Here is a 15,915-nt window from a genome sequence, read left to right as displayed (position 1 = left end):
TACTTGGGAATGCACTAACTGGATGTTGCAAATCAATGGCATATTTTGTGATAGAGTGGAAGTGATGATAAACCTTCAACCCTTCTTACGTTATTTTCATGAGAACATTGTAACTACAAATTAGCCTGGCTTCTGAAGGAGCAACCTCCTGAGGCTAGATCCTTTAGTGGCATCTCTGACTAATATTGATAAAATCAAGTTAAAAAATGTTAAAAATCGTGGCATTAAATAAAGAAAAGAGTAGTATCTTGACTGAAAGTTTCAGTTTTTGTCTTATGCAGGACAAGCCCTAATTTCAGGATGGTCCAGTGGAATACTGCTGTTCTTAAACTTTTCTTTAAAAGACTCAAACTTCAGAAGTGCAGGCTTGGAGAACAGAAAATTTCTTATTTTACTGTAAACCTACTTGATCTTATATGTTTTCTAATAAATTTCAGAAAACTTCTGTTAATAAATGAAATCCAAAGCAAGTCCATTAGTGTCTGAGGTGCCTGTTATTGGCTGGTATGGGTCAATGATAGGTTTTTTTAAAAAGTAACAAGATAAGGTTAATAGATGGTGAAATTGTGAAGAAGATTTATTTAAAGAAAATACAGAGAGTGTTAACCTGTAACTGGACTTCTTGAAAAGACTTGTTTCTTTCATGCCTGGAATAAGATTACTTAGAGAATTTAAGGGCTTTTCTCGTTTTTGTCGCTCTCTGAAAAGCTCTCTGTACAGCCAACTTATTCCAGCTGCCTGTACCTCGGATCACAGCTTCACCTTCAGTGAGAGCAGATTTGTTCAGTGGATCACTGCTGGATCGCACTTGAGTACCAATTTGATGCGGATCGAGTATAAGGCAATAACACTTCTGTTGGTTTGGTCAGAGCCTGCAATGCTGTTCTTCAGCTTCCTGTTGGCTGTGGTAGGACAGATGCTTCTCTGTTCAGTGCGGGTTTGGGCTAGAGTTACAGTTGCACAGTGTTTTGAACAGATTTGTACAGAGAGGCCGGAGAGCTCTGGTGCTTTCCATCATGTGAACATGTGGGTTTTTGATCTAGTAGTTAGGTACTGTACAGCTTCATTTTCCATCTTGAGATGTAGAGCAAGTCTCTGTCATCATTTTCACTTTTTATCAGTGAGAGAACTTGCTGGATGTACTTTGCTGTAGTCCTTTCTCACTCTTAGTAACTTTGGTGATTTAAATAACTTGCGAATCTCCTTTCCGCTTCCATTCCTTCCCTCTCGTCGTTTCACAGGTTCCCTGTGTCTATCCTTCATTCCCAATTGCAGTTTGTTGCAGAAGCTTCAGCCTCCAGAGGCTGTAGTTGTTTTGCCATGGAAACATCAATTTATTTTTAGGTATGAAAATTTGTTTTCTCATAATTTTTTAAATTGCATATTCCTGAGTGACTTCTCTAACAAAAGGAAGCTTTTATGCATTGTTTATGACATTTAATTTGCCAACAGCCTTTACTTTAATAGAGGTTGAAATATTGGTAAAATATTAGCAATGAAAATAGCTTACATTTTTTTTTTAGTGCTGCATGATGATAAACTTCATTTTTCTTCAGTAGCTTTTATGTTGTAACATAATTGAAGACTGATAAGCTGTATAGACAGTTGAAGTAGCTTTCATATAAATTATAATGTGAACAGTGAAGTACAGTTTAAAGCTGTTAATCATTGAAATAAGATTAGGCTTGTGTTTTGATCTTTAATTATTCAGTTTTAATAAGTTCACTTGGTTGCTTGCAGTTTCATAAAGTTCTGTATCAGATTTTTCTGATTTATCAGATTTCTTTAATGCTTGTATGCTTTTATGCATCAGTATATTTTTATGCTTCGGTAACAATATACCAAGTAATACATATTTTGATTTGTTACTTCTCTGGAAATTAAAATGGGTTAAATATTTATCTACCCTTCTTTAATTTAGCAAATTTAGTCAATTTTCTTGGAAACACCTTTGCTTTCTTTAAATTGTTGTATGTTTATGGTGTAAAATGAAAGTGAATGTACTTCTACTACAGTTTTAGTCAGGCAGAAAGCAATTCTTATATACCAGCATTGCTGCCGTCATCAACTTTCTCATGCAACTGTAATAAAGATAATGAATTCAAAGGGGAGATCTTTCATAATCGGATAATGATTTGTATCTCTATTGCTTCTTTATGTTCAATAGAGGGATTTTGGACCATGCTCCCAATAGGAAAGGGTAAAGATAGCTAAGTTAGAAAGAACAAAGTACCTCTGTAAGCATTCATTACTTAGATGGCAGACGTGTAATTCTCACTGGGTAAATCTCCCTACTACTTTGTGACATCTTTATAGTTACATAGTGGATCTTTATTCTCTGTTTTAGCTTCTCATACTTAGTCAATATCCTGAGCTCTTCATCTGCATTTTTATTGGAGCAGCCTCCCTTAAACAAGAGTATATTCACAAAGGTGGAAAATACGGTGGTTGGGATTGTCTCCAGAACTAACATATCTGACCGTAGAAGTATCTGTGGTACCTCCTTAGAGCTGTTGAAATTAGCTCACTTGTGATTTGAGTGCACAAAGGGTGGTGATCCTGAAGACATTCTGAGATAAGATGTTCCTGAGTGAAGTAGGGAAAAGAGGACAATAAAAAAAAAAAAAAAAAAAAAGGCCACTAGTTGACTGGTTTATGCATGTCTGTCCAAGTAAAGGAAGGGGGAGGGTGTCAACCTGTAGTTCTCCTTTGGTGAGGAATCTTATGGTCTATGGCCAGCTCAGCAATATAGTGAAAGAAGATGAAACAGCAAATTCCTAACAGGAGAAATAAATCTAATAAGCGGAAGCCCGGAAAACAAGCTGTGCACCTCCATTTGGAAGGGGCTATATGATGGGGGAATCCTTGATATTATCAGTTGGAACCTACTAAACTGCCAAGGGAATAAAGATCTACTAGAAGAGCTAGCAGGTCCCCAAGTTATGTTGGAAGTGCTTATTTAAATACCATATTTGTGATACCATGAATACCATGTCTGGGTCAGAGATTGACACTGGAGGAATGGTGATACAGGTTTCCCCAAGTGTGGAGCAGTAGAAAGAAAAGGGTATAGCGAAAGCCTACTAAAGCAGCAAGGTAGCCGTAATTATTTGAAATGATTAAAAAAAGAGAGTGAGAGAGACTGTGAGATTAATCCAATCAGTATACCTGACCCTTAGTACTGTCTTAATGAAATGTCTCTGTTTAATAATTTTTGAAGTAATAGGAACTGGAAATAGAATCTGCAGTTTCTTCTCAGTTTGGTCCAGTAGCACTTCTAATGCAGGAAATGGTAGTGTCTACAGGATTACTGTTACAAAAAGCATCTCTGTTATCTGTACTGTGTTGGGAAGGAAAAACAGTTCCTTTCATGTGCTTAAAACCAGAAATGACAGAATGCTTCTGAACTATTCAACAGAAGGAAGCATGCACAGTTCAGTAGACAGATAAATCACTTTTATATTTCCGTGTTTCAGACTTGTTATAAACAAGGCTTCGTTAAAACTGTAGTTGCTTTCTTAGTAGCAACTGCAGTTTGCTTATTCTTACTGAACACAAATGTAAAGTTATCTAATTGTGAGTATATATCTTGTTTCTGTGTTAAGTAAATAAATAATAGTCTTTCCCTTTTGGGTTTATCATTTGGGCATTGCAAAGTTTCATTCTCAAATCTTGAATAAAGGTAGTATCTATACAAAAATCATGCAGTCAGGGAAGATACAAATTGAGGGTCACTTCATTGCAACGGTTTGGCAAACTTTTGTTCTGAAATTTTCATGAGAATGAAAGAGTTAAATAATTATCAAAGAATTTCTAGCTCATTTTACTTTGTAGATCTGGTTATCGGATATTATGTCAAAACGGTGTTCTAGTTACACGTGACTAAACTTCAGTATTGTAATTCTTGAGTGTTTTGTGCTTTTTCATTAATGAAACACAGATCACTTCTTTCTGCAGAAGTTTTCTTCGGTTCCCTTTTATTAAGCAGAAACAAGATTGACTTGAAAAAAAAAGTTGCTGATCTGAAGCATGGTATAATCCTTGAAGTAAAAAATCATATTGTTCCAAAGAAGCTCTTTTGAGTGTTTAATTTCAAGCTTTGGATCCTAGTTACCAAAAGAAAACAAACTGCAGTGGGAGAAAGCCATCTAACTGCACTTCAGTAGTGGCATATTGGTGGTAAAACAGATAGAAACTTCCTTTAGAGTTCCCATAAATTTAGTATAAAGAGTATTTTGGTGGAAGGAGCTCTTTTTTTTCCAGGATATTTCTTTTTACAAGTTGAACTGGGTAGTCCTAGAGCAGGTGAAACACATGGCATGGAAAAGACAGCTTGACAGAAAAAATAGTATATTATAAAACTTTGAAGAAACAGGCCTTAACTTGCATCGAGCAAACAAAGAGGAATTAGGAAGCACAGACTATTCTTTCTGTGTAGCTCAACAGAATTAAGATTTTTATTGTGGATGTTCTTGAGTAGCTCCGCTGGATTGTTTTGAGGGTTAACTACCATGCACTAAACACCCTTAACAACGAGGTAGGTACAAGGTGCAGATACTTGTACCTTGTCACGTGTATTTGTGACATTATAATAACAACTAGGGCTAATTATTCCTCCTGGAGCCTTAAAGCAGAAATGCTTCATTCTAGGCATTGTTCAGTATCTCTTTGTATGAAAAAGTAAATCTGAATTACTGCCTATAAACTTTTTTTTTTGTCTTACAGTTTGAGAGAAAGGTCTTACAATTTGACAGCATTATCCAGGTCACTGACAGCAGTAGCAATATTAGCCTCCGCAATGCGATTAAGATTCAGAACACTGTTTAATCTGCTATGGAAGGTGTTGGGCCACGGTCAGTTCTTGACAGGTTGAGACTGCATAAGAAATAGGTTCTAACAACGTAAGAATGATAACGTTTCTAATTCAGAAGAAATTATTTTGATGACAAAGGTAGTATTTCACTTCTGTCCTCTGCTAGCAAAACAGAAGAGGGCAAATGGGTGTACCCAACACAGTGACATACTCAGCAGTAGAGCTCTGTACCTAACATATCCTTTCACTGCTTCTCTCCAGAGATATTTTAAAATAAAATACCCAACTATTCTTGCTTGGGCTTTTAGCAATAAGTTAAAGGACTGTATAGAAATGCTGCTTGATCATGCGTCTACTTTGTACTTGTATCTTTCAACAGACTCATGGGCAATGTCAGCATTACTTGCTTGATATTAATTACAAGTACTTCACCTGTTTGAATTACTCCTTTAAAAAAAGCCTTTCAGTTGCTGTTTGACAACTATTTATGCTTGGTTTATTACTATTAATTGTTATTAATGTTATTTTTCCACTTTTTACTACTAACTAGTACTCTGTTACTGTTCTGTCATTTCTTTACAGACCAGTATTTTGCCACTTTGACTAGTTACCATTTGTCTCCTCTTTCAAGAGTCTAGCTGGCATCTTGTCCCTATTTCAGCTGTGTGTAATCTTTTGTTGTTGTTGTTCTTTAGTCCTCCACTTGTCTTTGTTAAAGGTCTGGAAAACTTGCTTGGATGGTTTCAGAGAGAATTGCCTGTACTAAGAAAAGGTAATATAAAGCTTGAGTAGTAAGTGTCCTTTGATATGCTGTACTATTTGCTCAGTCTGGAAGGACCCTGCTGCCTCAGACTGATTAGCCAGGATCTCCCAAATTACAAATTTGTGATTTCATTCTTATGCTTGATTTCTGAATTTGGGAACCCTTGCCTGAGAAGTCAGATACTTGGAAAAAGAATATTTAAGGATGTATGTAAAGTCATGCAGGGAAGAATTAGGTGCACTGACAATGAAAAGGAGCGTGCAGTGATGCAGAAGACTCTTCAGTGTCAAAATCTGTCAGTCTGCACATGGGGGTTCTTGTCTTCGAGCCAAAAGCGTGTGGTTTGTGGTGGTTTGATGCAAGACAGTTGTCTTATTTTTCAGTGTTTAAATGAAGAGATATTTTCTTTAAGCTCCTTGAAAAATACTTTTTGTGAGGTCTGGTAGGATGACTTGATTTTGGAGTGAAATGTCACTGCAGTAGAAGCGCAGAGACAAAAAGCCTGCAAGTGACTCTTGCATGGTGAGAATCGTAACGGCCTGAACGAACTGTTGCAGAGGATGAAGGCACTTGGGCTGAACGCTTATGCTTTATTTCATATCCATTTGTTCTTGTTTCCCCATGTCATCTCTCCTTAACAGCCATTTGCTGTTGTCTTTCATTATATTCACAGATTGCATTTGTCATCTCTCTGTTTTTGTCTAGCCAGACAAAAATAAGCCAAAGACAAAACTCTGCAGCTTTCCGTGCTACTTCGCTAGTACACAATACTTAATATCACACTGACTTCAAGCAGGGACACTTACCCAACGTTTGATGTGCACTAGTGATCAGTGCTATTGGTCCATGAAGGTATTAATTTGGTATAGGTGGGCGCTGCTGTTGTTGCTTTCTCCTGCCTCATACTACATATTGCCATCACCTTTTTGGTGGCAACATAACTGTGAAGCTGCTCAACAAACATCCGTCAAAACTTTTCTTTCTTCCCTAGGTTGTCAGTTGGATGGATCATCCTTTGGGTTAAGAATAGTGTTTTTTTTTTTTTTGTTTTTGTTTTTGGTTTTTTTTTTTTTAGTTAGTGTAGTATCCTTGCAATTTTACTGCATTGTGAGACAGAACACTGTGCGTGTGCATCTAGAAGACCATTAAATGGCAGCATGCAATACTTCAGATACATGTAGCAACATTTGTCTGACTGTTCCAGTAGAGCAAACTGGTCCCATGCTGGGGCATCTTGACTGCCATGTAAAAATCAGAAAAAATTGGTTGACTTATTATTGGGAGATTTCCTCTTAGGAATCTAATTTTTATCAGTTAAGGATGGGGAAGGGAAGAAAAAACAGTAATTTGTAAGTCTTAAAATACTGAATCAGAGCAACTTACAGATTTATTTAGGTAAAACATGTTCACTGGTTCAAAGACATTTTTTGAACTGTAGTTCCAAGTCTGCTGGTTGCAAAGACTAGTTTATTTACTGCCCCTTCAGAATTGTCTTTAAAATTTATCTATGCAGGTATCACACATACTCAACCTGACTATAAGAAATAGATTATGCTCTCTCTTTAGTCACTAAATGACAGTTCTCCCTGTGTTGCTATAGTGTGTTTTCTTCCCCCTCAAAAACCTTCAGATTGTTGTGAACAGTTTTATTTCTCTTGCCTTTTTTTTTTTTTTTTTTAATAGAGGTTTTTGTGTGCATTTATATAGAAGTTAATAGGAACACAATCAAAGCTGTCTTTAAACTATTTCTAACTTTTTGGTGTCACTCACATGCACAGGCATCTGTGTATACAGTGATTATGGGAGTGTTCGGTTTAACTTGTTGTGCTGTAGATTTTAAGGTAAGACTTTTCTCTGAGTTTCGTTATATTCACGCTATACAGAAAATGTATTGGGGCTCAACAAATAATGAAGTCAGAAATTTGACATTTCTGAGAAAGCTTGTGTGCTGTAAACTTGTGTTTGTACTTACTACAGAAAAATATTTTTTCAGAATGATCTTTTTGTCTGCAGTTCTAGTAATTTCAAAGCGTTTTTTGCTGAATACTGTAATAGTTCTTGCTTAATGGCTGATTTTCAAGGAAGCCGTAGGAAGGCTTCCTCAACAGCTCTCAGAGTGCAATTCAATTCTATTCTCTCTCTCTCTCTCTCTTTTTTTTTTTTTTTTTTTTTTAAGACTATCTTTTGTTTGGATTTGTTTTTGCCAAATCGCAGTGTCTTTAGTTTTATTCTTAGTTTATAGTGTTATTATAGTGTTATTATACTTATTTATAGTGTTTCTCTAATGTCTCTTAGGTCTTGAATCAAGAATATCAAAGTAAATGGAATGCTTTTCATTGCCTTGGGTCCTAGATTGTAGAAGTAACCTTTTTTAAAAAATCTTTGTATGCTAGAAGAAGGAAATGTTGAATACTTTGGTAATGCAAGTTCAGATGCTTACAGGATGAGTGGTGCTACCACCCTGAGAGCTAGTAGAGGTTGAGAGAAGGTATTTCAGTATGAGAGTCTTCATTTTGTGTCTGAATCCTGGGGGGAAAAGAAAGCCTTTATCTCTCTCTCTCTCTCTCTTTCTTATTTTATTTATTTATTTATTTAGTTAGTTAGTTAGTTATTTGTAAGAAGTCTAGGCCTTTTATTGACAAAATTGCTGAGGCTCTCAAAAAGATTACCTCACCTTTGCAGTTGTAGAGCTGACATTGTTTTCTGGAGCCTGGGAGAAGTTTTCCACTTAGTTCTCTACCAAAGACTGGCTCATTCACAAGGCGGAGGAAGGTGATCACAGAAGTGATGACTGCGTCATTCTAAGTCTGTCACTGTAAAATAATCTCAGTATTAGGGAGCAAGCTTTTTGTGTTAATAGTGTTCTCGGGGACTTGACTAGCAAAATGCTGGTGGAACAGTTATTTTTTTCTCTCCCAAGGAATTTTTTTTTCTGAAGCCTTATTAAGTCTTTATGCTTATTTATCAAAGCTAGTAAAATTTAAGACTTTGTTTTTGGGTTCCAGTTCTCATTATATCCTTTAGATATGAAAAATTTGTAGCTCATTGGTAGTGTATATGATACAGTCCTGTAACCTTCTGCTTTTTGCCTCCCCTGTCAAGAGAAGGGACCTTCAGTTTTGTGGGTCTATCAGTAAATGCAAGAAGCCTTGCCAGTCAGCTCATTCATTTTGTTGGCATAAATGTCAGCCAATTTAATCAAAGTCCTACTGTGTTTTTCCGTCATCTGGTGAGAGAACGGAACTTTTGATAATTAATATGGAGCTATTAATTGGTGCAATAATCTAGGGAGCTATCGAAAGCAATTTCTTTATTGATTTTGCTATTTGAAATTGCTTATATCTCTATAGGAGAGAATACTTGTGTATATTCTTATGAATTTAACTTTGATTACTTAAGTAAAATCTTGAGTCCAAGAGAAAGAAGATTAACATACTGTACGTATAACAACTGCAAAATCTGACCTTTTTGACAAATTTTTTTTTCCTTCAAATTTCCATACCAGTGGTGTAGTTAAATATACTAATGAATCGTGTAGTCTCTAACTTTTCAAGTGTTTATTTTAAAGCCTATTTTGATTTCTGTTCTTTATTACCCTTTAAAGGGAAAGCAATTATTGGGGTGGGGGGAGAGGAAAAAAACATATTCCCGGATGAATTAAATGTGGCGAGGCTAACTTGCATAGATTTCCTCTGCGTTCAGAGAGTCTTCCAGCTGCTGGTTTAGATCAGGAGTGGAATATATGTACTTTTAATCCCTTTGGGAGGAACCTCTTTGCCCATATTATCTAGGAAAGCTAGCCTTTCTGATAACAGGATAGTATTTGTGAATATGTCTCTCGCCAGTATGCAGTCCTTGTTTGGCTAGGATTCTGAAAATAATCAGAAAAGAGTCTCCCTTCAAAAACTTAATTCTCTCTCTACATATTTTTTAAATAAGGAAACAGCTGTAAGGGGCTTTTTGTCCTTTTTGTCCCCGAGAGGTCAGTGCAGGCTCTGATACATGCCTTCAGAACGCATGTTTTCTTTTCGTGCACCAGTAACAAAGACTTTGTCGTATGTTGGTTATATCTGCGTAATGTCACTTCTTCGGCTAACGCAGCATAAAGGCTCAGAACTTTGTAAGCGGTTCTGTTCTGATGCGCAGCAGGAGAAACACAGCTCCTAGCTGGCCGGAGTTGTGTTCCTTCCTAAATTAGGCTGAACGCTGAAAAACGCAGCGGAGACTTCACCGATAGGAACAGATGTAAGTCGGGGGGGAAAGAACCTCCCAAAACAAAGAACAGATGCAATGAGTAAGGTGCCATATTTGTAATCCATTCTTGTAGAGTGGAATTGTGATTGTAAAGAAGTAAGTCTGTATTAGATACGAATTTCACAAACACAGAAACTTGGTTTATGGTCTTAGGTACATTAGGCCATGTGTTTCTCATTAGTGTAATTAATAGTTTGTTCTAAAAGTCATGTGCAAGATATAATCAATAATTTTTTTAATTGGTAGATTGGTAACATTTTACTAAATATAAACATTATGGAAAGCTGATTTTCTTTTCAGATTAAGGGGACAATATCCTTGCCAGATGTTTCCTGTTTCTGTTTTTAATTAATGTTCACAGTATTCTTAGCCTTTCAGACTTCTCTTGCTGACATAAGCTTGGATTATCACCTTCAGAAACCTTATTCTTGAGTTAGATCCATTGAAAATTATTAATGCAGCCAAACCACATCGATTTGATGCATGGTTTATAATATGTTTGAAGATATTTGTAAAACAGTTATTTAACAGATATGTAACTGATGTAATTAAAGTGCTAGAAGGTAAAATGATTAATTACTCAGTTCTGAAGGATGCAGTGAACGAGGCAATGGATTTTGAGAAATGTTAAAAATTTTAATACTGAGGACCAGGCTCTGAGAGAGAATTTCGTGATTCATGCTTTTTTTTCTTTCGAGTTACGTGGATCCTGTTCAGTGTGCAGCCAGTAGCATCTTACTTGCTTTTCCATCTTACACTCTATAAAAATGCAGGTTTCTTGACAGAATCATCAGATCTCTTCAAAACTCTGCTGTACCGTATGTTTTCCTCTGGTTTGTAATGTACGTTTACACAATTTAGCCTGGTGCTGTTTAAATGTGCCAATTTGGGTTGCACCAGTTTCTCAAAAACAGACCGAGTGTCCCTTGTGTGTGTTTGCACCTTCTCCTGTTCTAGGAGTTCATGTGGATCTACCTCATATGTGTCCAGCACAGACCTGACCATGCTGATGTCTGCTTGCTTTGATGTCTTGTGCCTGAGGCTTTAGTTTGTTAAGGCATGGTTAAGGTCCATGCTGTGTCCCAGCTTGCATACTTTTGTTACACAACCTTTCTGTTCCTGTCTTTCCCTCCAGCTTTAGCGGTAGTCTTCAGATAATGGGTTTTTCACAACAGAGAGCTGCCTTTAGATGTTTGGAAAGCACCTACCATATTGTAAAACAGCTTGTAAAAACAATTAAGTAGCAACTTTGGTGTGTGTCTAAATGGTAGAGTCATTTAAAAATATTTATTCTCTATTTAGGTGTGTCTTAATGCAGTTTAACATCTGGAGACAGAAGAGTCAGCACTTAGTCTGATCCGAAGCTTATTGTGAAGTTGAAAGGCAGGTTCCCATTGACTTCAAAGTGCTTTGAATCAGCAAGGTCTTAGCAAACTATCACTAAATACTCAGTGACCCTCTTGAAATAAACTGGCTTGAATTTAAGCTCCTAAATAACTTCATTACTTCTGAGAGTTTTAACTGACTTTGTTTAAGCTTGGGTGAATCACACAGCGTATGATAGCCACACTGAGACACCTTAAGCATTCCTTTTCTGCTTTAAACGTGGAGCATCTGGGGGCTTGGAGGGATGGGGGAGGAGGTCTTCTGAGAATTTTAGCTATCATTTCAGCATTATAAGGCCTATGACTTCTGGTAATAGCTGTGTGCAGAATCTAGATGCGCTATTACTGTGGAATCAAAATTCACCAGGATGTTTCTAGTGCATATCCAAGGTGTTGTGGACATCTGCTTTTCCTAAATGTGAAGTGTTCTGCTACAAGTTTTACAGGAGAGATGGATTTGATATGGCGCAAGGGAACTGGAACCTGCTTGTCTAAATCATCTAGTTAAGATCAGCTCTAAAAATTGTACAGTTTATTATCCAAATGGTAGAGATTGCCTTTAAATGACACTGAGAGCAAAGTGGGAGTCCAGGACTATTGAGCTTAATTGTGAATTAATGACAGTGAATGTTGGAAGCTACTTTTTCTGTGGATTTTAAGGACAGAAATGTCTACTAGGTTAAATTTAGCAGTTTTTCTATGATTCTGTTGTGTTACTTCTAAGGACAAAAAAATCAAAGAAATTTTCAGGGTTAGATTGGAGATCATCATAAGAAGCAGGAGTCTTTTTAATATTTTGTTGCTTTCTTCATTTCATATCAGTATATAGATTGAAGAATTATGTCTTTGCTAGCTTTTCTGGGTTGTATCGGATAGTAGCTTGTCCTCATTCTGTCTACAGAAGAGTAGGATTTGTTTGATACGTTCAACTTTGTGCATCTGGTACATGTCTCTTACAAATTTGGTGACAGTGAATATCAAACAATTTTCTTCTGCCTTTTTAAAATTGAATTAAAATGGATGTTCTCTGAAATTCTTGCTGCTTCAGAGAACCAGTACTGCCCTTGGTTTCTGCTCAGTTGTATTTCTGAAGCTCTGTTTAGTGAGACCTTGTCTCTGCATTGCTTATCTCAACAGCTAGCAGGTGTCTGCTGTGTCAGCCCAGATGAGAATGGAAATGTCTGAACTTCTACATTTCTTCAAGTACTAGATATTGGTCACCCCTACTTTGCCTCTGACTTCTATTTTTATATATTTCCTTTACATGTTTAATTAGTAAGAACAGTGATGCTTTGAGGGAGAAAACTATCAGTGAACATGATTATTTTTGCAGCAAAAAAAAAAATCTATTGCATTTCCATAGAAGGAAGGATTCACTTATGCATGGATTTCCCCTTCTGATTCCTTTTTACTGCTTAATTTTTTTTGAAATCAAGCTCTGAACTTGGCAGGAATCTTAGTAAAGATAGTGCTTCAGCACTCCATGAAAACCTCTCCGAACAGTAGAAATTTGGTACACATAGATAACAAAATATTAACTTCTTTTTAAGCTTCATATTTAGAAGATCTCTGGGTTCTTTGTGTCCATTTGTAATCTATGTGTCAATTTTTATGTAATATTTTTCAGTAGTGGTCAGTTTTGATTAAAAAAGTGTGTAGGCTTAAATATTTGTAAGATTAAAAGCCAGGAGCAGTCTGTTTCCCAATAAAGGCATCTTTATTTTCAGTAACTACCCAAATGGAATATTAAAAAAAATAAAAATAAAATAAAACTGCTGTGCAGTCAGGTAGCTTTAGGGTATTATTGCATAAATGAAAATGCTTGTATCCTTTTTGAGAACAGTATATGTGGGAAGATGCAGGCTAGTAAGAGAATTGAGTTAAATCCACATGTAGGGTGGATGAAGAGATACAGGCCATCATTTTGGAAAAGTTAAAATAAACCCAGAAACACAACAGTTTCAAATAACTTCTTTAAAGCAGGTTCTGAACAGCAAAAATGAGCGTTCCCGTTGGGGCGTTCTCTGAGTTCGCTTTCTTGACAGTAAGAAGATCCTGCGTTTGAGTGAGAGAGAGTGAAGTTCGCTGCGCTAAGGTGTGGCTCTATTGCGCACACACACTGGATTAAGAAATGGGGCGTTTATTTTTATTTCCTACGTTATCTGTACGCAGTGTCTGACTGTTTCTGCCTGTGCCAGAGTTGTTCTGAGATCATGTTTTATGGTCCATCTCTTCGCCCTTGGACACAGTTCCCTCTTCGGTAGTGATTAGATTGCTTGGTTCAGGCTTTTGCAGTCAAGTCCTGAGAGTCTTCATTTATCCGTCTTTGTGTTGCTTACCATATTGTGCCATCTAGTCTTGTGGTTGTTCAGTCGTTCAGTCCAGGAATGTGTTGTCTTAGCATCACCACCCGCTTCCAGCTTGTTCTGCTTTCTATTATGTAGCATCTGAACGGAGTTTAAGCTATGCAGATGAAAAGTGTATGCTTAAAGGGATATTGCCAATATAAAAGTAAATCTTATTCCCAGTTTATTATTAAATTTAGGCAATTAGAGTTCTACTTCTTACATTCCTCTGTTTGGAGGAGGACATCAAGGAAACATTTATTTGACTTTCTTATTTTGTATGTGAATTCTGCATTTTGCAGTGTAAAATAAGCTGATAGAAGCAGGAAAAAATATGAGCAGTTCAAGGTTAAAGGTACACTGTGCTTGTGTATTTGACACTGCCAATGTGACTCTTCTGGGCTATGAGCAGAGCAACAAGTTGCTGTGCTATAACATCTAGGATTAATTGTTCGTATAGGGTAATGAAGGACAGAAAAGCATTTGTTGTCTTGTGAGGGCAAACGCAGGGCACTTTGCAAGGTTCACATGCTAGCTTAAACTTGTGGCAACATGTTTATCTCCCTATACTTTTTTTGTTAATACCTTTTTGTTTGCTTACCACTTCTGGCAGAGAAGTGCTTCCTGCCTTGTTCCCAGTTTAGATGTACTGCCTAACTGTAGGGAAACATTATTCTGGCTATAATTATCAGGCCCTAGCTTACCTATTTCCCTAGGTGGGATTGAGTTTGGGAATTGCTTTCGTGTTTAAGACTTTCAGTCTTGTCCCCTTCCTCCTTCTGTGAAAAGGACAAAGTACAGAGAAATTCAGTAACAACTTAACTTAAACAAAAGGGCTGAAAGAGAGTGAAGGTTCCTGCATCATCGTCCTCAGTGGGTTTGGCGAAAGAGCCTGCAAGGGGCTTGCAGCAGCGTGTGCAGGGTGACTGCGACGAAGGAGGCAAGAGACTGCACTCTGATCAAGTTTGCTAATGGCTGCTGTTTTGCATTGGGGGATTATAAAATTAAAAAGTGATCTAATTAGCCTTGTAAAATTGCATGCACACCTATTAAGACATTTATTTAAAGAAATTCTAGGGCAAATCGTAGCAATAAACTTTGCTCTCTAATATTTACTGCCTTAATACTGCAATATATGCCTGTAATGCATACTTGTAAACACAATTTTAAATTAGACCAACTTTGTAGTAATTCATCCAGCATACTATATTAGCTTCAAAAAAAAAAAAAAAATCTACTGAGAGACATACCCCCCCCCCCCCAGTTTGTGGTGTAACATTCTATGCAAAATTTCTGATTTATGTGAAAATGTGGGTGATAATTTAGACAAGTGTTCCTAATTTTCTGTAGAAAACTAGTAGTGAAGGCATATTTGAAAGTAGTTTTGTGCGTCTCTGGTTAATTCTAAATAAAAATTTTTAGTATTCTATTTTTTAAAGCTATTAACAGATTATTTCATATCTTTTGAAGACACTAGTAGTACTTTAAGTCTAGACTTCTTGATACAATGTTTCATTAGACAGTGCACTAGTCATGATGATTTTGGCAGTCTCTTCATATTATTCTTAATTTCACAACATATATGTTTCTTTAGTCTACTAGATGATCTTGGCTTGTTGTGAGGATCGCTTACTATTGACTAATCTTTCTGTAAGTCTTCCTGCACTTTTATGTGAGTTAATTTAGTTTTGTGATGGACTGTTTTTTTTTTTCACACATTCTGTCTTTTAATTTTTTTCAGGCTTCCTTAAGCCAGCCTTAATATTGATATAATGAAAAAATTTAAGAGGAGACTTTCGTTAACCTTGCGTGGAAGCCAGACCATTGATGAATCACTGTCTGAGCTAGCAGAACAAATGACAATTGAAGAAAACAGCAGCAAAGATAACGGTAAGCATATCTTTCACTTTCCCAAAAATCTAAAAATTTTATTATGTCCCAGTCGAGTGAGTTTTGGGGAGTCTGTCTGTCAAAAGCTATATACATTTATATTTTAATCTGGTGATTAGCAGGATCATTGATGCCTTTCAGTAACTGTATTCTTCGTAACATGAGTTTAGGGAGTCTCCTATCAGCTTTGTATGGCTTCAAATTCAGTTTATTTTCCAAAATCATTATTCAGTGATACGATTGATGATAATTGCTAAATATTGTAAGTAAAACTATTTAATAAAACTATTTACCTTGTCATTGCTTACGCAGTTTACTAGTCTGAAAATTTGCCACTTCTTTGCATCTCTGAATAATACTTTGCTTTAGGAATGTGAAGCCAGCTAGAAACATCCAGGGTAACTAACATGTCTTGTGTATTCTTTGCAAGTCCTTGGCTGATCCCGCAAGCGTACTGGCTGCTAT

The 15,915-nt window shown here is 36.6% G+C and overlaps 1 protein-coding gene across 3 annotated transcripts in view; it reads left to right on the top strand.

Moving 5' to 3' along the window:
• CDK17 (cyclin dependent kinase 17) overlaps positions 1 to 15,915 on the top strand; it is a 95,357-nt gene that overhangs the window by 22,950 nt on the left and 56,492 nt on the right. For all 3 annotated transcript variants that reach the window (XM_062585624.1, XM_062585641.1, XM_062585633.1), the window contains exon 2: positions 15,302 to 15,450. In XM_062585624.1, the coding sequence (XP_062441608.1) occupies positions 15,333 to 15,450 (118 nt within the window). In that variant the 5' untranslated portion in view covers positions 15,302 to 15,332. The remainder of the gene's footprint in view (positions 1 to 15,301; positions 15,451 to 15,915) is intronic.

Source organism: Rhea pennata, chromosome 1 (assembly GCF_028389875.1).
Source record: "Rhea pennata isolate bPtePen1 chromosome 1, bPtePen1.pri, whole genome shotgun sequence".
NCBI classification, from domain to species: domain Eukaryota; kingdom Metazoa; phylum Chordata; class Aves; order Rheiformes; family Rheidae; genus Rhea; species Rhea pennata.
Note: the sequence above shows the minus strand (reverse complement) of the source record. Positions and strands in the feature narration are given on the sequence as shown.